Source organism: Ischnura elegans, chromosome 12 (assembly GCF_921293095.1).
Source record: "Ischnura elegans chromosome 12, ioIscEleg1.1, whole genome shotgun sequence".
In the NCBI taxonomy this organism is placed as follows: Eukaryota; Metazoa; Arthropoda; class Insecta; order Odonata; family Coenagrionidae; genus Ischnura; species Ischnura elegans.
Window position 1 is genome coordinate 661768 of NC_060257.1, and position 18950 is coordinate 680717.

The window sequence follows — 18950 nt, forward strand, 5'->3', positions numbered from 1 at the left end:
TGTGAGTGTTTCTTTTTTGTGTCTCTGTGTGTATTGACATTAACTTAAATTATTTATATTACGTGCTACGTGCATTTCGGATTTTCCAATACATTGTATATATATATATATATATATATATTCAATGTTTTGCAGAAATGCGATGCAACGTAGCACATAATACGAATGTTTAAAAACACAGTCACTAAAAATAGACACAGAATAAAAAAAGGAAACACTCACACGAAAAATAAAACTGAGAGACTTTCGCGGTTGTAGCCGCTTCATCAGTCAAGGAGAGAATGAGGGGGGAAGGAGTGTGTTGGAAAAAGGAGTGTGTTGGAAAAAGGGGAAAAGGTGATGGGAAGAGGGGAGGGGTGTATTGGGGCGGGGCTAACTTAACAAGATACAAACTCCCTGGTCTGAATGTATCTTTCGGGGCACGCAGAGCCCAAGTGAAATAAGCCAATATGGCCGATACACTACTTCATTCATTCACACGGCGCCTTAAGCGCAAACATACATATAAATTCAGAGGTAAGGAAAGAAAGGGATAGGAACATGGAATAAAAAAAGGACGAGGACAACGGTGCTGTGGTAGGTGGAAAAATGCCAGAAATCAGAGGGTAAAAATGCGGCCTGACTGGGAGTCGAACCCAGAACCTCCTGGTTGCCGGCCAGGTGCTTATTCATGAAAGTGTAAACATATATATAAATAATGTAAAGGAACTTCTTCTTGCTCTAGGGTGGGCACACAAAAAAAAACTTAGAAATTGACAGAAAATCGAAAATAAAATAAAAGTGAGGAACTTACGGGGAAAGGTTGTTTTTACAAATTTTCGATGGGACGCAGCCCATCTTTCTCAAGTGAGAAGAAGAGGAAAAGTGAGGGTAGAAGGAAGGGTGCAAAGCAGAGGGTAAAGATGGAGGGAGGAAAAACGGTTGACGGGGATTGGTTGTGTTCTAGTGGGCACGGTTTATTCCTGGTCCAGAAAACGCACGGAAAGCCCATATGCATGCCTGTTCCAAGTCCTTCAGTTCTAGGGGGGTGGTAGACGGGGGGAGGGAGGCCAATATTCCCACTTTATAGCACTGGTCACTTTTATTTTATTTTCGTTTTTCTGTCAATTTCTAAATTTTTTTTTGTGTGCCCACCCTAGGGCAAGAAGAAGTTCCTTTACATTATTTATAATGCCCGTGTGAGTTTACTTCAAACGTGTGTATACAGGGTGTCCCATTTTAAGTTCCCACCCCGAATATCTCGAAATCTGAGCAAAATGAGAAAAAATGTTTCAGACAAAAGTTTTAGGGTTTAGAGGGGGACATACGATGGTGATGTTTTGGAAAATATGAAATGCACGTGGCACGTAATATAAATAGTTCAAGTCAATATCGATAAACACAGAGACACAAAAAAGAAACACTCACATTGGATAAATAAACTAGGAGCTTTCAAAGCACTTGAGGCTTCTTTCTCAGCTGAAGTATGAATGGTGAGGAAAGGAGAGTGTTGGAAAAGGGAAAAGAGGGGTAAGGGGAGAGGTGTATGGGGAGGGGGGGTTAGGAATAGATGTTAGGATGCGACGTTCAGACCCGGAAAGCTATTGGCTTGAAAGTGCCAAATGCAAGCCAATTCGAGGGTGTGGAGGTTGAGGGCGGAGTCGGTGGGAGGGAGGGAGGCAATAATGGATACTTTGTAGCATTGATTGAAAATGGAATCATGTGAAAGACAATGTGTAGGAACTGGTAGAGAGGAGTGGGGGGACGATGGACAACAGGAGGCGCGATGATTGTTAATTCTGAGATTGAGAGGGGTAGTGCATTGGCCAATATAGAAAGCAGGGCAGAAATTACAATGAAGAAGGTAAATGATGCAAATATGCAATAATCATTCCAGCTGCGTCAAAAAATGTCACGAATGTCATTACAGAGACAGTGATGGTAAATAAGGATGAAAAAATTAACATTATTAACCCCTCAGCGCCATCATGCGTACCCAGTACGCGCCCTTTAAATTTCGTATGCCGCCGTCATACGTACCCAGTACGCTTCCTGACCTAGTGTATATAATATTTTTTCTCCGTCAGATATTGTATGTTAAATTAAAACTAATTGCTCTATCTTTTGAAGAAATGTTTTTCCTCTCCAATAAGATATTCATAGCGGCTTTATGCCTTCCAAATTTTTTTTAAATGCTTCGATAAAATTTCGTTTTAAACCGTTTCGTTGACGACATCGGTCCAAAAACTCAACTCCTTCCTTCAACTGTTCTATCATGAAAACTTCCGCCTATTCTGCTTGAGAGACGTCAACAAGGGTCAGCTACTTTAGCTTGAGATACGGTATCTTCTAAGCTCAATGCCTTCTCTCCGTCTTCTCCTTGTTTGTCGTCACCTCGAGCCCCAAGTGTGTTTGGTCCGCCTCGTTAGTCCTTAGCGAAGCGTCCTAAGCGAAGGGGCCATGTGCTTCGCTCTGCATTTATTTTTTTATTTTTTTTTTTCTGGACAGTAATCAACAAAGATAAGATTCCATTTGAACAGTCAGCGTATACCAGGGCCCCTTTGAGATATTTCCTCGTCTCTTGAGGGAGCTTCTAAACCACGAGCTTCAGTCCACTAGAGTCATTCATGCTGCGTGGTGTGCTTTCAGGCAGTGTGTTGAAATTCTCATCGGGTGTACTTCCTGTGTGTGGTATTTTTTTATAATTGGGGATCCTAGGAAATGGAAATAGTATTGAAAGGCAAAAAAGAGATTCGGAAGTCTGTGTATTAAGTTATAGTAAATTCATTGCTGGGGTGAATTTCAAGGACCCGTTATTGCATTCGTACCTAATGGAAAGAAAATGCCATTACAAGTGGTGAATGAAGTTATTTAGGAGACTATTGAATGCGGAAGTCCTAAATTCATACCCTGTTCATAGGAAAAACACGTCTAAAAATTTGACTTATCATTTCGCGTGCCATTGGCTGAGGTAATATTTTGGAAATATCCAACATAATACGAACTGTTTGGACATGGCCGTCACTCAATACACAATTTAGTACCAAGACTCACAGAAATACATTTCCTTAAGATAATTCCTGCAGCTGGGAAGAAATCAAAGTCTCAAAGGAGGTGTACAGTTTGTGCGTAGTATGGGAAATGAAGAGTTTGTGTGTACTGGTGTGAAAAATGTGCAGCGGGTTTATGTTTGGATTGCTTCAAATCATGTCACACACAGCAGATTTTCTAAGGTAAATCATTTGAATATTAGCATATTGACGTTTGAAACATTAACATGTGATTACCTACACAAAATGATACGGTAACAATGGCACAAAGTCAGAGAAGTAGGCGGAGTGGTAAATTTTCAAGTAGGCGGAACGGGTAATCCTATCGAAAGTATCCTATCTGTTATGAAATTTTCAACCCAAAATAACTCAATTACATCATGTAATAGTATTTTTTAAATGCATAGAATGTTGGAGATCTCGTAGCTTATTCAAAACCAAATAAAAATCTTTCAAAATTGAAAATTTATTCATTAGTTCATAAAAGGATATACATAAAACAATAAATATTTTTTCAAATCGCTCGAAAAATTATTATATAGTAGCGCATTTTATTACGCAAGTTTACAAAAATTTTCAAGGATACTGATCGTATAATATGAAAGATATAAATTATTGAATGATAGTATGCCAAAAAGGCAAAGTCATTTAAATCTCATCCGGCTGCTGAGATGGGATTTAATTGAATGCCCGCAGCACTTGAAGGGTTAAGTTTGTTATATTTATAATTTTAATGATTGCATCTATGATTTGGCATATCCATTTCCTTTTTTGCATGTGTTTTTTGACTTGATAGTGTCTAGATTATCGTCTGCAATTCCTTTAGAAAAATAAGTCTAAGTACCGTATATCTCCGAATATAGTCCCCCCCCCCTAATTTTGAGACCTCACTTTTGGGAAAAATATTAAAATGCAAAGGAAGTCAATTTTTCTGTGGCTAGCAAGTTAAGATTCTAGAGTCGATAAAAACTATTTTTTTCTGTGAAGATTAAGAACAAATGTGTTCACATATTTTCCATTACAACAAAATAACTATACCTAAAACATGTTGTGATCCATTGCATGCATCAGTAATTTATAGTTCCTTAACCAGATGTAATGAAGAAATGAGAAAATTTTTAAAGTATCCAAGGCTATTGTATTTTTTTAAACATTCACAAATTATAAATATTTTTGATTTCCAAATGACTATAGACAATGTCACTATATAAGCTTTAACTTAAAGCCCATAAACAGTATTGCGTTTGGCCCTGAAACTTCCTTAGATCCAGTGTAACACACCCATCAAGTCTTCACAAAGCCAAGTGACTAGAAGAATTTAGGAAATCTAAATAAAATTGTGTTAAATAAATTATAAATATTATAAACATATTGCCATCAAATGCCTGCTAAGCAAAATAATTAAACTACAGGATTTACAAATATCAAAGTAATAAAATTAAGAAAAAGACTTTTTCCAACAAACATTAAAACTGAAAAAAAGATATCAATTTTCAATGCCTCGTCGCGAAGCATTGCATAAGTTACACAAAGAGCTTCTGCTCTGCATTTGCGCACAAATCCGACGATATTTTCCTCTAATTCTTTGAATCTGCCGAGACCCCCGAAATGACTTCCGCGATGTATTAGTGCTTTGCAAGCGAGGTAACCACTCTTTCCAAAGTTGCACCGACTTTCTTTCCACGCCAAAGTTTTCAGCCGCCATATGAATACTATGATTTACGGCTATTTTTAAATTGGCATCGAAACTCCGTCTTTGATGGCTTCTTATCTGCCGCAGGATTGATCCTCGTCTTTCTACTTGATCCATCACCTCACTGTTGAACGTAAAATTATTTTTAATAAAGAAAATATCGCGGAAATAATTGCGAAACATTATGTGATGTTATTTATCGATCCTACTTACCCTGGCAAATTGAAGATGTTCCTCAATAAATTGATCACACTTTCGATGCTGAGTCGCTGGAAATGCAGTAATGCCGGCGCTTCTGGTTTAAAGCCGTCGATTACTGCGCCTTTTCAGAAACAAATGCATCAACTATTGCGCATTCTTGTTCTGTGAAGGCGGTAAAGGCAGTGGTTGTAAACACGAACCGCACGGGTACATGGACGTATAGTATCTACGGAGGCAATGAAATGCTAAATCGTCACGAAAGGTTCACTCTATCTGTTTATTTTTCCCAATGATTTAAAACGTGTAACTATTAAATGAGCGACGGGTACATATTCTATTGATTCAATTTTAGCGTTCGATTAATGTAATGATAGTGTATGTTTAGTTTTGATTTTAATTATTTATTGTTTTGCGTCATTATAAGTGATCAGTGCCGATTGAATTATTCTAATGATACTTTTCCAAGAAAAATTAACGGCTACCCGTTGGATTCCGTGAAAACTCATATTCGATATGCTATTTGTATCGGAAAAATCGTATCTTTACAACATTTGTGGTAAAAATTGTCTTAATTTCCGGTAAAACGTGGCAGTTTGTACTCATATCTCCGATTATAATCCTCATAAATATACTCAAATAGAAAGACTACGAGAACATTAGCCATTATTTATAACTTGATGGTCACCTTTAGTATGCTAAACTGGATTACACTCGATTATAGTCCCCCCCCTTACTTTTCCTCGGCCATTTTTGGAAAAAAAGGGGGGACTATATTCGGAGATATATGGTATTTATTAAGAAATTTGCATAAAATTATGTGATATTTTTGTTTATAAATGAATGGAAAAATATTTAAAGCACTTTTATCTATAAAAAGTTACCCAAATATGTTAAAACACCTTCAAATTTGAATGTATATTTGGGAAAATCAAAAATGAAAAAAGTGCAGAAAAAAGCCGCAAGCGTGCACTGGCGCTATACTTGCAGGTGCGTGCACCTAAGGGTTAATACTGTTGTTTTCCTACGACCGTTGAATAAAAATGCTTAAACCAGGCAAATAAGGTATAATGCTTTAATATCACCTCAAAGTGGCAGCTAAATAAGTTTTGGGTAAATGCAAAAATATATGCCGTATCAAGCAATAAAAATGAGAATTATGAAGGTATGAGTGATTTTTCCGCTGATTGCAGACCGGTGACCAGAACAGCTAGCTTGCTTATTGGGGTTTGCCCATATGGGCAAACCCCAATAAGCAAGAACAAGTCAACAGAAGTTTAAAACCAAGTGTTCATTTGAAAGCGTGGGGCTTTTGCGACACTCGTTCACTTTGTGGCTAAGTTTATAGCAATAGGAACATTTCCTAGGAATCAAAATCTCATTAGACACAGTAGACGAAGGAACAGAAGTGATATTTTGAGAAATACGATGAAACATGTTGGATTGATTTGAGAATATTATATATATTCTCTCCTACGCTCGTCTTCTGCGCGTTTCACACATACTATCGGAAAGCATTCCACTTTTGGCATGACGTCAATTTTCATCCTAAACGGGAAACGATAAAACGTCACAGTTTTCAAGAGACAAGTGAGCAGCGAAAACAACCTTCCGCCAGGTTTGCCACTTCACATGGGAGGCAAGAGGTATATACAGGCATAAATAAATGCTGATAGATAGATTGTCACATAATTAATGTTTTTGGGGGGTAAAATTATTTCACAACCCTCAGTCTGTAGTTTTTTTAAATGTAATCTCCTGCCGTTTTAAGCAAATTATGGGAAAGAAGGTATATTTAAAGGAATTTGTTCTTTCATTCTCATGAGAGCATAGTTGATTTTTAAGTTCGTGTATCATAAGAACTATACTACAGATAGTCACAAAATCCATTCTTTTTTCCAACAACATATGGTTTACTTACTCAATTGTTTAACCAAATTGTCATATTTTTATCGTGTGTCTCATTTCAATATGATTATTGACCATCATAAATGATATTATGGCCTTCATGATATACCATAAACATCTTACAAATTTTCCGTAAAAGTGAAGGTACACTGGAAGGAAATACAGTGATTAAATTAGGTTGAATGGTGTCCATTATTATCAATGGCTCGAGTTATGTAGGTTAAAATAACGCAAAATAATGCGGTTAGATTTTTATCTGCCTTGCACATACTCTGGTTATATTTATAACACTATTTTATTCGGTACGAAAATGACAAAAAGTTACTATTGTTGCAAAAATTCAACAGAGAAAAAAAATTAACAGCCTTGATTGAGATTCACACACATGATTCTTAGCATGTAGGCGAGTTCACTAACCAAATGCACCCCAGTCACTTCTTACAGCTCCTAGGAAATTAGTGAATTATAGCTGACAAGATGGCGTGAGGGTGACTCTGTATAGTTTTTTCAGTGGCTATTCCCGTTATGCTTGAACTTATATTTCATATTAAAACGAATACAGTAAAACCTCTTTACATCGTAATGGAGGGGACCGAAATTTGGTCAATTTGATGTATGGAGGTTCACTATAGAGAGGTTTTAGTGGTAGGCACCATTTTTTCATATCCTTGGGAAATGAAAGGTGCTACTGTCTTTTAAGCCATTATATTAATATATTTAAACATATAGGCATGCATAAGTGAACATATATTTAAATTTAATGATTACAGAAAGTTAAAAGTAAATTGTTCAAGAGGCCTTTTAAGAAAATAAATTAGTTGATGGGTTTGCTTAAATTTTTTTTCAAACTCTTTCGAAATAATGTTTTCAATTCCACGAGTACTTTTTGATGTCATTTTCACTATATAAATCACTAGCTGTTTTCGTTAATTCCTTTTGACCTGAGAATTAATTCCCTGGTCTAAGGGTTGTAACTAATAGTGTTAGAAGGAAAGTACAATAGTTCTATATTTCTAAACATAATTTCTTCATCCTCGTATTTAACTGCCTGAGTTTTTATATTTGCGCAGCCTAGATATACAGTTTCTTCTGTTTTTCCTCGGTTGTTTAAAATAGATGTGAGGGTGAATGATGGTATTCCAAAGGTCACTGCCTTCTGCCTGTCCTCGTTGATGGCTGGGAAAATTGCCATTTATGTGGTAATGTCAAGCAGTCGCCTTCTTTTATTTCTCGAATCCATCATCAGCCTATGATTAATTAAGTAATTTTCATATTATTTCATATTTTATGGCAAATAATTGAAAATACTCCTGATAATATCTTTAAGAAAATTGATTTATCATTCATATAACATGTGACTTGTTTAAGGTTATAAAAAAATAAATAAACACGTGACTTGTGCAAAAAATAGACAAAAAATTGAGCGTAATTTTGAAAATTTTGTTGAATTCCCTCACTCCTAAATACAATGCACGTATCGTTCCGAAGAAAAACTCTGTCGAGGGCACACAGAAATGCTAGGTCTGCGAAAGGACGTGATTTCCCGGTGAGAATGCTGGGCGAACTACTTCAGAATGCGGCGGCGACGCTAAAAAATTTCATTGCCATACCGCATATCAGCTAATTAGCTGTCTCCTTCACCTAACACTGTCGCGCATGGATTGATGTTCGTTCAGTATTGCTAGAAATTGACGTCCCGGACTCCCGATGGAAGAGTCAGATTTCGCAGCATAAATACGCAGGCAAGACATATGACTGTCGCTATGCGCAATAAATTTTAAACTACGATCGTTCACGAAAGCATCGAAAAAATTACCAAGGCGGTAGCAAGAAAGTGCTACACCGGGAAATATGGGAATAAAATAATTGCGAAACTGTATTTGATTTATTTCAAGTCGCGGAAAATTCTTGAAATATTTTCATTTTAGAAGCGGAAGTAGCAATGCGGTCGAGTAATTCTGTCTCCATGAATGGAAGTGAAGTTAGTTGAAATATTTCCGTCAGCAAGTGATTATAGGCTGCGCTGGTCGCCTCTTTTATTAACTGAACATAGTATGTAGGCACTTACAAGAAAATAAAGCCTTAATTAAAGGAAAGCGAGTGGTATCGCGCGATTTTGACCATGATTCGAGAGAAAACGATGTGTTCTGTCTTCATTTACCGTCACTTAATATGATTAGGATAGTTGGATGCCCTAACTAAAGGTTAACGAGAAAATTACTTAAGGTGTATAAGAAAAAAATAAGCGTGAAACATTTATCGCTGAAAATGTCATTCCATGTAGGTAATCGCGGCTGCATTAATGGTCTCTAGTTGTCTCGGTACGATTTGCGGAGGTAGTTAGGCCATCTCGGGGTGTCTTGTTGGTACGATATATGGAGGTTTTACGAGATAAAGAGGTTCACTACATAGAGGTTTGCCTATAAATTTACATGCAAATCTGACGGGACCAGAGGGTTGGTACGAAGTATGGAGGTTTAAGATGTAAAGAGGTTTACCACATAGAGGTTTTACTGTATTTAGGATGTACACTATGGAATCAATTGTATTAGGTACATAACCACGTCCAATTTTGATGTAACGACAATGCCAAGTCACACACACAAGCATATCAAACTAGACAAATTGTTATACTTCCAAACCCACAGAGACGTTTCCAATGCATTATGCTACCTACATATTTGTAAGTCATTACACCATGCATTCCAACTTGTTTCACATTCTTTTTGCCAAATTACTCATCAAAATAACATGCAAACGAACTTGCGCCATGAATGATACAGTCTGCACATTTATTGTCTAATTTACACGAGAATTAAAGTCAATTACACCCATATTACTCTATCAGAACATCCACATATATCAGCACTCATGAAATAAAGTGGTATTATTTTATAAGAGCCAAATAATTATTAAAAAACAGCATTATAACATATCACCATTTGCAACCGGAATGACTTTACGGCACCACTAGCCTCTTCGACTTCTATCCTATAGCAAAGCTGTCCTTGAGTCAATGGGAAGCAAGTCTGAAACGCACTGATTGCCTCACTGATAGTAAGTGACGTAGAATCCGCGTCAAGTCTCCCGATCCGCTCGGAAAGGGAGACTCTGAAACACCCTCCAGGTGAGGGAAAAACTCCACAAAGACAAGAATAATAACCAGCGAGAAAAAGAATTATATCAAAATTACATGTCATGTTAATTTAACTAGCATTTGAAGGTACATATAAATATTCAACATAAGAAGTATTTCAATAATTCCAGCCGGCTCCAGGTGGCAAAGTCAGTCTTATCTACAATCGCAGCAACTTCATATTTGCTCATGTTTTGCATCATAGTTTCAGTTATTCTGAAGGAATAAATAATGTAATTTACCCAGGAGTCATTTATTTCTGAAAACAACATTTTGGTAATGACCATTAATAGCTAATATTCTAAAAAAAAGAACCTTATCCAAAACGAAAAACTACAAAAGTACAAACCGTGAGTGTGTCAGCACCAGAAAGCATTAAGCTGAGCTGTCAAAGGTCAAGCAATGAACTGTATTTGCACAAATCTGAGACGAGGTTATTTCCCCTCCCAACTCCAGCAGAAACAAGGGTTCGTAGTACAATCAGATGCAAAATTCTCGACTTCTTTTGGGTTGCATAATCTAGGTAGGAAAAAAATTTGGATACCTCAGTTCGCCACCTGATAGCTGTAATGTGAGAAACCAGCGTTAAAAACGGCTGAACAGTAATTTAGCTTATTTAATTTTGCATATAAAAAAACATTTCCTATTTTTTGGCGGCAGGCAATGATTCCGTGCAATCTCCGAGTTTTCCTCCTTTACCCTGGGTTTGGCTCCGTTTAAATTAAAACTTATCAGCTCACAAAATGTTCGTGTGACTGGTTACAATTTACCTAAATTCTAAAGTTAAAGCCTCAATGCCATTACAGAATAAAATTCTACAAAATCGTTGCATTTTTCTCAGAGCAAGGGTAAGAAGGCAATATGATTTGCCTCTGATCAGAGAGATCGATTCAGTTGTGATCCCGTGCCTTTCAGAGCATTACGATGGCAGAGAAAAGAAGTCACTACACTTCTGCTTTCTAAAGAAAAGTTAGATTATTGGCAGAGAAAAATTCCAATTCCGCAGCTGGAAGAGTATTTGGTGTTTCCAAATGTAATGTTCGGAAGACAAGATTAGATTAAGATTTCCTAGTGTGTAGCAACAAGGAAGGCATTTTCTGGACCTCAACAAGGAAGGTACGAAGAATTGGAAACAAATCTTAGTGACTTTATTATATCTCTGCGGGCTTTAAGACTACCAGTTTCTAGCTAAATTATTCAAGTGAAAGCAAAAGGATTATCTCCCACTTTGGGAATTCTGCCGACTGAATTTGGAGCTAGTCCATCTTGGGTGTTGAAGTTCATGGTTTGGAAAGGATTTTCTCTTCATTTTTTTGATGGGAGTATTGGTTAATGGCCACTTTATAATAAAACAACAAGAAATACCTTAGGCAACTTGTATTAATTGCCTAATTACGACGCAGGTAGTGAATATGACCCTCCAGCCTGGAGCTATCTCTCACGATGTCCGTGGTAGCAAGGTGTATATAATCTTTCTCAGACTACTGATTTTCTAATCCTCTCCAAGCTCTCAGCTGTATCTAGGTGATAACAAGGTGATAAGCATGACTTTCGGGTTATAATGGGGTACTATCATTTCGCTGAGCTCGTCAAACATCGCGGCACGCAATAATGGTATATGTGATGGACCCTCGTGTCAGTGCTCGCAACTGTGGGAAACAGGAACTGCTATGCTTTCATTAATATTAATTCCTCATTACTTTGGAGCCAAGATACATGAAATAATATATAAATTTTAGGGATGTGCGAGTACTCGAAAATTCGAGTCGTTGGTATTTGACTCGTGTGTTTCGAGTAGTATTACGAAGGTTGAGTCAAGCAGTTTCGGTTACAGAGGTGTCGAGGCCAGTAAGTTCAGAAAACTTTTGGATACGTAGCAGTCAACCACTATAGTAGTCAACGTGGGTGACAAATACCTTTTCGTCTGCCGCTGCATCTGACTGTCTTCTGCCCCAGCGGCGTATTCGCAGTAACCGGAGTGGACCACAGCATCACTCATGCTTTCTTATTCATTACTTTTATGCCCTACCGTACTTTCTTTACTCAAACGCCTAGTGAATATGTAAAATTGTTATGATTTCTATTAGGTATGGTCGGATCAGATACCTCGGATCCAAATATCCAATAGTCTAGAAAACAAACTTTTACTTATACTTTCTGGGCCCGAAGATGTCTCGATAGCTTCAACAATGGGTGCTTTCCAATCACGTATCTGCGCTGATCTGTTTGAAACTGTTTAGCTCAGAGCGTGTTCCAATCGCACCTGTGACGTCATCTGCGCTAAACAGATGGGAACACATCCTGCACCGTTGTTCGTCTGCGCTAGCAGACAAAACTAATGATGGCGGGAAAATATATTGCTGACGGAAAATGAATTCCACCGTCTCAAAGATAAGTATGATGATCATTTGAGAATAATAAACTATAATTTGATCTGTACTTATATGTCTTACATAAGTTTAATTAAGCTCGTAATTTGGGAAATATAATATTATCTTCGTCAAACGTAATGATTGATATAACATGAGCAAAGGACGATAGCAAGAGGAGGCTAGTCGATTTTCTAGAGAAATTGTCCTTATCAAAAAAATTAGAAATGGAGAATGTAAGCTATTAAACTAAAATGTTATATTGCTTAGATTCTAAGCAGATTTATTTCATTAGCTTACATGGATAGCGGACGTATTATATACCAAATTTCCTTTAACGTTCATGTGGCGTTAATTCTATTCCATTAATTGTAATTCGGTACCGCAAAATAACTATAGAATCGGCAGATTTATAATGCAGTGTTAACATTTTTTACGGCTTTACCTGCGTGATATGGATTATTAATTATTATTGTATGTGTATCTCAATCCAGAAATGCGAAATGAAGCATAACTGGTATAACTGCGCCGGCACAGTAGCGGTTCGGGAGAGGTAATTATTAAGTAGCGATAGTTCCATAGTATTTTATTTCAATTAATACTAACTAGTGCTTATATAAATACAAAATGATATAGACGAACATTTATCATCCTTCTTGATTGATCATGTGGCGAAGGTCAGTTCAAAAGCTACAGGTCATTTGAACATTCAACTTTTGCCGCCGATCGGTCCACCATTTGTAAACACATCAGCGCAGATGCGTTCCAATCGTCTGTTTCTTTGTGCGCTAATGTGTTTCAATCTGTTGCGATGTGAGCTAATCTGCGCAAGGTGATTGGAAAGCACCCAATTAGATGACATGCACGAGATTTAAATAGAATTAGACCGAACACGACGCATTCCTGACAATATATCTGTTTATATTTCAGCTCTAATTGATTGCCACAAAGTTTTCTGTTTACAGTTAGACTATACGAATATTGTCCAAACATCAAAATTTAAAAAACGTTCTTCCTTCGCGATTCAAGTATTGGTCTTTCACTTGATTCGTGAGGTAACCCAAAAGCAAAAATGCAACAGCCAATAAGTTAATTATAATAATACTGAAGCATTAAAAAGCAATCTCAATATTATTTGACTTCAGACATTCAACCAAAACACTATCTAAATACAAGTAGATATGAAATGCCATTTGTGATAATAAAGACGGAAAGAGAAAAATAAGCTTACTTATGGTCCAAATCTGTATCCTTGCGTGGGCAGGGAAGGGCACCATCAGGCTCCTTAAGATACTCATCTCGCAGACTTCGGGAGCCAGGCTCGGTAGGCGCTATTGCACCAAAAACATCAGTGTTTTTATCATCTGAAAGATATTGATAAATTTCGCAAATAATGTTTAAAACTGCAGATCACTACAGTAAAATGGATGAAAGCATATTTTACCTATAGTATAAGCGTAAATTGACGTTATTTACCAAAAATTGAAGTATGAGGAAATCCAGAGAAATTTCTTATCATTTGCTGCATATATTCCATCTGTTGCTCGAAGTAACGGTGGATTTCCAAAGGATCTGATAATACAGGAAACATAGCAGTACTCTGCTGTTGACTTCTAGGCCATTTAACGAAGCAGAAAGCATTAGTTGGCGGAAAATCCAAAATCATTTATACAAACACACGAATGAATAATTCAATATACTTACAGTATGTCGTCATCCTCTTCAACATATTCATCAATCCATACAGGTTTCTTGAACTCATTTCCTCTGCTAGGATGAGAACTGTGAAAAATATAAATAATGTACCAATAAATTGACCGACGGCAAAACCGCTTCACAAGAGGATCTAGATACAAACTACACATACGTAGATGGATCAGCTGGAACCTGAGGTCTGGGAAATCCGAAAACACTTCTGATGAATTCGTAGAGGCTCATCCTGCGACACTTTAGGAGTGATTAGCAGTTAGTGCTTCGAATTATATAACTTTAAACAATTTACACCGCCTTTTTCTACGTACTTGGCAAGACACCCAAATCATTACCACAACGGTATTGGGAGTACGGCGCAAATTCTAATAAAACCGTGGCCAGGACCAAGGCCCTTGCCAGGACCATAGCTGTCCAAGAGGATAGGGCAAACTGGTTCCCTCGGACTGGATACCCTCTATAGGTGCGGTAAGCTGTATTTAAATTTGATTATTGAATTTTGAATTGTGAAATACAGTAATATCTCTTTATTGTTTTATTTTAAGACGTACTGGTGAATAATATTGCATAAAATGAAGAATTAAAGTTACTATATCGTTTTTTATAGGTGCGGTAAACAAGGAACGACGGGAATGCGCATCGATTCCATGGTTCCTTTCTGAAATATATGATCTTTGATTCCAAGTTTTCCGTTGCTTGCGGTTTGAAATCTGTCGTGCCTCATTGCTTTTTTAAAGGCTAAAAGTGTTGAAAATGTGCTTCAAGCTAAATTTAAAGTGAGATAACGCTTGATATTACGTAGCAAATGTGTTGTCAGTGGCTGTCAATGAAAATGCAGTGAAATATTCCGATTTCCGTGACCACTCACCAGGTAATGTTTTGTTGATTTTGTCAAACATTCATTTGATCTGTCATGTTATGGGGTTTTTGTTGCTAATGTTGCCATTATTTCTTTAAGGGATACTCAACATTGTAATCCGAGGATATCTACCTTGAAGGAAATGGCTATGTTGTTTGTGCGGTTTGACTGCTCATACTACTCAGACGGCTACACAGGCTATGAAAGTGGCTGTAAACGCCGTGTACGCGGTCATTTATGTCGTGTAAGTATTTGATGTATGTAGTGCTCAATTTCTGGATAAAAATATTGTCTGAAATGTTTTACCTTGCGCGATTGTACGTAGATGTGTGTTTTCTTTTGCTGTTGGATGTAATTGATTACCTAATGCGGTATGTGATTAATGGTCACTGTGTTATAGTTAATTGAGTTGTCAGTTTGAGTTTATTTACCAATGAAATGATAATGTATAAAGCCTTGAAAATAGAGATAAAATTTCCGGTATTAAAAACTTGAGAGCTATATTAGGTGACGGTCTCAGTACAACTGCATTCTGTGTAAGTGATCATGACGGTTAATTAACACCGACGTTAAGGATATCATTTTCATTGTGCTGATTTGTATGTATTATGCTAATTTGTTGGCAATTTCGTGTACAGCGAATTGCCAGGACTATTGTTTTTATGCCGATATTCTGCATGACTTATCTTATTTGTATTGCATTGATTTGGCAATCTTCAGAAACCATGTTATACCATAAATGCTGATAGCTCTTTAAAAATAATTTTTTGCCCTCTCTATTTAAATAATAAAGATATGTCAAGGACCAAGTTACAGCATACCCAAGTTTGTGCGGGTCAGAGACTAATTTTGTGGTGGCATTGATATGGACTGACTTGTATTTCGTATTCAGAATACCGTTTTGTTTTGTACATGGCTTTCTATGTGACATCAGAAGAAGTGGTGAGAATTATGTGGCAACCCTAATTTGTTCTTACAAGATTTTGCTAAGCTAAATAATAACTTCATTATTTGTGGAAGACATTTTTTCAGAGAGTAATTTACAAATGAAACCCTCAATCAAATTTTAATGCCGTGCCATCTCTGTTTTTTCTGTTGCCTCTTATAAATCCATTGTTAAAATTTCCTCTGGTGTGAATATGGTTGCTTCTACATCACATGGTAAAGAAGGTGAAAGCTCTTGCATATCACAAGTAACTTTGTATCTACTCATCCACATCGATGCAAATTTATATTGTGCATGAAATTCATAATTAATCATTTAGCTCTGCCAGTATTTTTTCTAAGCAAATTATGTCCATGGTATTCTATGAAAGGTTGCATTTCATAACAGAATAATCAGCAAATTGCTATTACATATGCATTCAATGCTTTCATTTTGGCCATTATCATCAAATTACAGTTGCCTTTCACATTTTTTGCAGCTAGCTGTTCGATGCATTTTGGTGACCTCGTGTTAGAATTCTCCTCACAAGGATGGTGGAAGTGTGTTGCTGTTTAACTAAAGGTCATGTAATTATTATTTTATTTTTGCTTACATTTAGATTTTATATCTCTTGTGGCCCTATACCACACGGGAATTTAAATGACTCTTTTAAAACTCTGCTGCATCTTGAGTGCATTTTAGTATGTAGTGATATTTATGCAGTATTTAAATCTCTGGTGGCCATAATAATTTAATGTGTATCACCTTCATGAGGCCATTGGCTTGTTCAAAATGTCTCTCACCTACATTTTTTGTTTCAGTATATTTTTAATTATTTGTTGCCTCAAGATGGATCAGAGACACAACGTGAAGTACACTGTCTGTGCCCAGTTTAATTTTTTATGATAATATTGACAGAGTTTTGGGCCCTTTACGTATATTTACAGGCATATGGGAATTATCATACAGGAATACTTTTTACACTGTGACAGTACCAAATATCTTAGATAATATCTTAATGTGAATCTTCATTGGTGACTACATATTACAAGAATAATGAAATTACTACTGGTATCCACTTGATTGGGAAACTTACTTGCCCCAACTACCTCCACACAGACTAGGTCTTATCAACTATGCACAAATTCATTCCTATTTAGACTACAAAATTTTCCTCTGGGGAAATGCTAGTGTAGCTAGAGAGTTATGCTAGTGTAGCTAGAGATGGAGCAATTTCTATGTGAAAGGTGGCTGTTAAATCATTGTTAAGGGTTTCAATAAGGACACTCACTCTGCCATGTACTTATTATATTGTCATGATTTTTTTTACGTTTGTCTGTCGTAATCAACATATGCTGATGCCTAATTCTGCTATACATAGCCATGTGAAATGTGGTAAAGAAAATGTTCATCTGGCTAATCAGCCACTGAACATAAGCAAGAAAGGTCCTCAATTCGGCCTCAATGACTGTCAATAAGATTCCTAATTCAATTAAACATTTAGCCTGCCAAAATATCTTTAAAAATAAATTAAAGCATCTGCATATCCATAAATGCTACTACAGCGTCGTTGAGATTTTGAATGATAACTTTTTTGTAATCTGCATTTTACTGCTTGTTTCTTCTTTTGTATGTATTTTTTCTATGATTATGCCCTATGTTATTCATGTTAACCTGCAGGACATTAAACGTTGTTATTATTATAATTTTTTAATAAGGATGGTGGCACACTTGCCTTTTTTTAATGCAGATTCATTAATGTTGGTAATTTCTTTCAGGGTTTCTTTGTTGGAGTAAATATCAAGGATCATCACTATGGAGAAAATTAGTGGCTTTTATTCCTCTAAGCAATGTACAGTAAAATGTATTTTATTGGAATGTGTGATGTATTTTTAATCATCATGGATTAATGTTGACATCTGCTGTGTTTGACTGCAATTGTATTGATTTTGCTGTGTTTACTGCTCATTATTTCGTTAATTAAATCTTTATTAGGAAGTGCAATTTTTTTATTTTCTATCTCCCAGTATACCAAAGCGTGCAACCCGTGATTTATTGCAGCAATTTCACTAATAATCTCTAAGCTTCGCAGTACCCAGAGATTATTTTGGTAAATATTTGATTCTACATAATGATCAGTAATTCTTAGTGAATAAATTCCTATTAGGGTGAGATGTTCGAGTTTCAAGATGCTTCAAACAATAAATAAGTATATTATGAAGTCCAGTTGTATAATTAGTCCTTTAATTTCAGGGAATGTTTTTTTCTAGGGAGGTTTGGTCTATTGCAATTAAAATTATCACTTTTACATATTTGATATGTTGGTGTTAATTTGAGTTGTAATAAACCAAGACTCCTTGGAAAAAAATATCCCTTTTAAAACTACTGGAATAAATGGAATAGGCAGTGAGGCCAATTTGAATTTCCCGGTGACAACTAACGCCATCTATTGCTGCGTATGAGCACTAGGTCGGCCGGGCCACGAATTTAACACACAGTCGACACTCCTTGCCAGGACGGCGCAAAAACACAACACTGCCGGCGAGCGAAATGTAAACGGAATGAAATGTCCGCGGAATTCGAAATCATTTTTACAACTCAACAAATTGATAACTATCCATTTCAGCTCAAAATATGACTAGTTTTTGCAAAATAACTAGGTAAACATTATCAAAATGAATTAAGGGTGTTCTATACCTCCGCGAAAAACGGCTCTGCAGACTTCAGGTTGCTCGCCATTTACTCGCTTATTATACACTCTGGAGAGAACTTGTTTTGGATATGGTTTAAGCTAAGATTATTGTTCTCGGCAAGCGAAAAAAAAATATTTGAAAAGCATTTGTTAACTAGTTATTGGCGCTGAAAAACACAATAAAACGCCTGTTTTCTCGATGTAATTCTACCACGTAGAAAACGCGATTTGAATTTTTTTTCGGGAAATGAGAACATTCATCCTTCTTCTTGGAAATAAGATACGTTTCATCAATGTAATATTTGTAATAACCACGCTATAGTTCAATTTCCCAAGCGTGTTTTCTCAACGTCAAGCGCTTACGATCTTTTCTTCCATGGCGCTGCTGTATGATCCCCCACTCTCGGTGAAAGAGCTTCTCACCCCACAGC

General features: G+C 36.6%; 1 protein-coding gene and 2 long non-coding RNA genes across 3 annotated transcripts in view; 1 reads left to right on the forward strand and 2 right to left on the reverse strand.

Moving 5' to 3' along the window:
• Positions 1–14453, reverse strand: part of LOC124169790 (HCLS1-associated protein X-1-like) — a 57637-nt gene extending 43184 nt beyond the window's left edge. The window contains exons 1-5 of the mRNA XM_046548543.1: positions 14355–14453; positions 14201–14280; positions 14038–14115; positions 13810–13946; positions 13565–13697 (exon numbers count right to left, since the gene is read on the reverse strand). Coding sequence (XP_046404499.1) covers positions 13565–13697; positions 13810–13946; positions 14038–14115; positions 14201–14280; positions 14355–14375 — 449 coding nt within the window. The 5' untranslated portion in view covers positions 14376–14453. The remainder of the gene's footprint in view (positions 1–13564; positions 13698–13809; positions 13947–14037; positions 14116–14200; positions 14281–14354) is intronic.
• LOC124169793 lies at positions 10018–10561 on the reverse strand. Its single transcript, XR_006867235.1, has 2 exons — positions 10314–10561; positions 10018–10223 (listed from the first exon to the last, which is right to left on the reverse strand). It is a non-coding gene; the product is annotated as an uncharacterized LOC124169793 (long non-coding RNA).
• A 38-nt stretch (positions 14454–14491) lies between the features above and the next one.
• On the forward strand, positions 14492–17831 carry LOC124169791. Its single transcript, XR_006867233.1, has 4 exons — positions 14492–14506; positions 14651–14914; positions 15002–15146; positions 16327–17831. It is a non-coding gene; the product is annotated as an uncharacterized LOC124169791 (long non-coding RNA).
• Positions 17832–18950: the final 1119 nt, after the last annotated feature.